Source organism: Morone saxatilis, unplaced genomic scaffold (genome assembly GCF_004916995.1).
Source record: "Morone saxatilis isolate NCDOM2014 unplaced genomic scaffold, NCSU_SB_2.0 Contig20, whole genome shotgun sequence".
Taxonomy (NCBI): Eukaryota; Metazoa; Chordata; class Actinopteri; family Moronidae; genus Morone; species Morone saxatilis.
Window position 1 is genome coordinate 24,596,114 of NW_023339763.1, and position 4,423 is coordinate 24,600,536.

General features: G+C 36.5%; 1 protein-coding gene across 1 annotated transcript in view; it reads right to left on the reverse strand.

Moving 5' to 3' along the window:
• Positions 1–9: 9 nt before the first annotated feature.
• Positions 10–4,423, reverse strand: part of dlg2 (discs, large homolog 2 (Drosophila)) — a gene marked incomplete in the record, with an annotated part of 110,841 nt that continues 106,427 nt past the window's right edge. Inside the window, 4 exon segments of the mRNA XM_035666687.1 lie at positions 10–1,745; positions 3,418–3,509; positions 3,746–3,855; positions 4,043–4,215. Of these exon segments, the coding sequence (XP_035522580.1) occupies positions 1,639–1,745; positions 3,418–3,509; positions 3,746–3,855; positions 4,043–4,215 (482 nt within the window).

Genomic DNA, 4,423 nt, shown 5'->3' on the forward strand with positions numbered 1-4,423 from the left:
ACACACTGGACCTTTAAAACAGCATTCTGTTTGAACAAGGAGCAGGAGATCCACCTGAGAGTCAATATAAGTGTTTTAGGCTCACCAATGACTAACACTGTACATTGTGTCCATAATCAGTATGTTTATGTTTTTACATTTTCATATCTAACAATTAGACATTTTTTCAAGTCTGTCTCTCTTGTCAGGTGCCTATATGAAACAGGTTCTTCTTGCTGTTCCTCCTGTTCATACCGGACATTAAGAGATCCTGTCTTAATGAACTTTCAGTGTAAATGATGGAGGACAAAATCCCGCAGTCTGAGTTAGACATATCGACTGGGCATCTTTCATGGTCTTTTTAGTACAAAATTTCCATTGTTTTACTATTCCTCTGCTGCAGCCTATGGCCACAAGCTATAAATCCAATCATTATCATCAAACCTTTCTCATTAGGACTGGAACAGCCTGTCTGAGGAGAACAAGCCATCTGAATCAGTATTCTTTTCAAGGTAAAGTAGGAAAACTCACCTTTTGTTTAAATCCTTAACGACTCCATAATGTTTAACTGAACTGCATTTTGTGCAATTTCTGCATTCACTTTACTTTCATATTCTACAAGGTATATTTTATACTTTCAAAAAGTATTGGTCTTTTATTTTTTATTTCTATTCTTCACTGTCCCTACTATTAGTTTCAAAAGACAGAAATGTGTGTTCAGTATAAATTTAATCACTACTTAGACCACTGCCTCCACTCCAAGTCTACAAAATACAAACATCAAATGTCTCTTTCACCATCCACCCTAACACAGTCACAACATACTACATCACTCACATAAAATATGCTCTGTAAATGACCTTTTAATCAAAGTTATATTTTCAATAATAAATAATTCTGTGCTTTTGTGCCCTCTAGCAGTTTAAGTAGCAAAATATAGTGTTACATCTCTGTTGCCGATAGCAGCTTTCTCTCTTTTTCTCATCATTGTCAATGCAACAGCTGGATGAGCAATGTCTGCTTTAAAATAAAAAAAACACATGGAAATCTTACAGTGAATAATACATGTTCCTCACACATCCTCAATGTCAGAGAAATAATTACAGCAATTCAAGGAAGAAACGACAATGTAAACAAACACAAAGTGAAGCTGTGTTCAGGGGATGCAAAATCAGACAAAACATCAAACCTCATATGATTATTTGCCGCAGGGTGAGGGGAGGGGGAGGGGAATGGTGTCGCAGCTGGAATACCTACTTTCCTTCCTATGTAAGAGGAGCAGAGAACTCTGTGTATGCCAAATACAGTTTACTGTCTGCGATTCAGCGCAGCACTGATGTGGACACACACACCCCATATTTATTCAGTTTTCATTACATTTTGTTTTCTCTTTGTTCAAATTAAAAATCAACAAATATACAAACGATTTATGTCTCAAGACCTAAAATTTCCTAACACTTTGTGGTATACATTCAGGAACATTCATGTTGAGTGAAAAAAATTAAGCAATAACCAAACATACGAGAAAATAAGATAAAAAAAACAAAATATATTCACAATAGTTATTTATGAAGTCTAATCATCGCCACACAGTTATCATATGTTACAACTTATTACTAGTTTCTAGCAGTCCAGACTCCCTTCCAGGATGATGAGTTATTATAGTTTCTCCTTTGAGGGGATCCAGATATAGGGTCCTGAATGTTCCTCTATGACCTGTTTGCAGTAGTTATAAATGTCCTCTAAGGTGTCTCCTTGAACCAGGGCTGCAAAGCAAAGGGAACTCTTTATGTACTATGGAACACTGAGACATCACATTTAAATCATGACAGTCACACATGCAACTTTTGAATCAGGAAGCCTCACAGCTGTCAAATGTAAAAAGTGGCAATCTGAAAGATTTTAATTTAAATAAATATCTGTTAAGTCACTATCTATTGGTGAATGAGCCTGTGGCCCACTGATGAAAGTATTGTAGTATTTATATATTTGCAGTATTACAAACTGGCACTTGAAGTCAGTCAGAGTTGGGGGTGCTGAGAGAAAGTCTGTCCATGACGTCACACTAAATGTACGTCATTCATGGTTTTTGCATTCATTTAATTTGAATGGCCAGAATAAATTTATATATATATATAGTCCAGTTATTAACTACATTTTACACATTCTATACACTATAACTATTTTCACATAGTATACACTATACTATTCATACTAAGTATGGTGTCAAATTGAGTATATAATGTGTTCCAACTGCACAGTATGTTAATTTTGTGTATGCAAGAAATGCCCGGATGTATATTAGGTTAGCTTGAATTTCTGAGCATGCTGCGTGAGCTTACTGCACATACTCAACCGCCCCATAATGCATTGCGTTTTTTCTGACTGGTAAATGGTAAATGGAGCTGTGCTTGTATAGCACCTTTCTAGTCTTCCGACCACTCAAAGCGCTTTTACACTACGTGCTACATTCACCCTTTCACACACATTCACTCAGTGATGGTGAAGGCTATCAAACAGAAATTAACTCATTCATACACATTCACACACAGTCCAGTATCTTGCTCAAGGATACTTCAACATGCGGCAGGAGGAGCCGGGGATCGAACCAACACCATTCCGATTAGTGGACGACCCGACGGGGTTTCTATTCAGTTTTTTACTATTTTGGTATGCTATTTCACCTCTAAATTCACTTCTGAGAACATTAGAAGCGAGATTTTGAATATTGGCCATTTTACAAAAATTATGGTGAATCGAAAATATGCTCAAACATTTTCTGAGTTGGTTGAGAAGCACCACAGGGGGGAGCTAACAGGCTTCTGACAGTCCCCCAGTTCCCTGTTACCTAATTTGTTCATAGTGGCTTAACAGATATTTATTGAAAATATAATCCTCAACATTTCCACTTTAAAGCCCCCATGTATAGGATTTTATGACTTCTTATGGTAGAGTAAAAAAAGAACCTGTGGACCCCTTCGTTTGAGTTAAGAAATGCAGGATCCCACCACTAATATAAAACAAATGTATAAAAATGTAATTTTTTACACATGCAATCTAAACAAAAAAATCCATAGATTAAAAGTTAGATTAAATAATATCCATTATTACAGTCATTGTAAGTTAAAATGCTCCCATGTCCTACTGTTTACTATCTTACAGAACTGACACATCATCACATCAACACAACGTTGTTCATTTTATAACTGCAGAAGTTAGTTCATCATTAGTCCAGTAAGTCTGGATTGGGCTAAAAAAAAATGTCTCTCCATGAATCCTGATCATTTCAGACCCTGTGCATGCGGTCCTTCTGTACTGTGGTAGGCTGGAAGGAGAGCCTTTTAATCAGCAGTGTGTGTTTAATCAGTTAGTGTGCTTGTATACTGCAGTGAGAGACAGAGAGGATTCTTTTGCTTTGTGCTTTTATGAACATCATACCTGTGAAGAATTCACCAAACTCCTGCTCCAGCTTCAAAGCCCTGTCAAATGTCTTCTTGGCTTGCTCCTCTGTCAGTCTCTTATTCATGTCCCTGCACACAAAACACACAAAGCATCACATAAACATGATTCTGTCTTTAGTTTTATTTCAGCTTATGAGAACTGTGAACCAAACACTTTAACATTTATAAGCAAGCTATAATGTAGTTTTTATGTAGGTACAAGGACAATTTAGGCGATTGTTAATATACAGTAAACATACAGGCCAGTGGAACATTATAGAATTGAAAAAGTAAGTACTGTAATAAAAAACTAAATTAATACTCACATTAATGAATCAATAGACTTAGGTTTTATGAAGATGGCGATGGGATAGAGTTGTGCTACTTGTAGTCGTTTGATGGCATTTCCAGACACATCCAGAATGCAGTGTTTACCCTGAGACAGGCATGAAATTACAAGAGATGTACCTCAGGTTATGATATAAAGCTTCACTATGCAAATTAAAATAAATGTCATATGGTGTAAATATATCCAAAACAACATCTACGACATTATAGCTTTTCTGTTACTTGTCTGTGGTGCATCTAACATATAGCTTTTAGAAACAAGTAAAGAGTCTCACCCTTTCAGCCACATATTTTACAGACTGGACACTTGTTCCATACAGATTATCATTGTACTGTCCCGCCTCAATGAACTTGTGCTCTTGGATGTCCTTCTCCATCTGCTCTCTGGACATCACAAAGTGGTAGTCTCGCCCGTCCACCTCGTAGTCTCTCTTCGGCCGGGTGGTATCTTTGGTGGAAGGAGGACAACAAGCCCTTTACAACTTACACAGCAGACATTTTCTACATTTCTTATTTAATTCTCACAGCAGATCTCACTCAGGTCCATAAAACACACAGCAATGCTCTTAAATTAAATATTAAAGGATATATTATATGAGATCTGAAAAATAAATAAAAAAGCAAATAACTAGTCTCTATGTAAAGATATAGTGGAG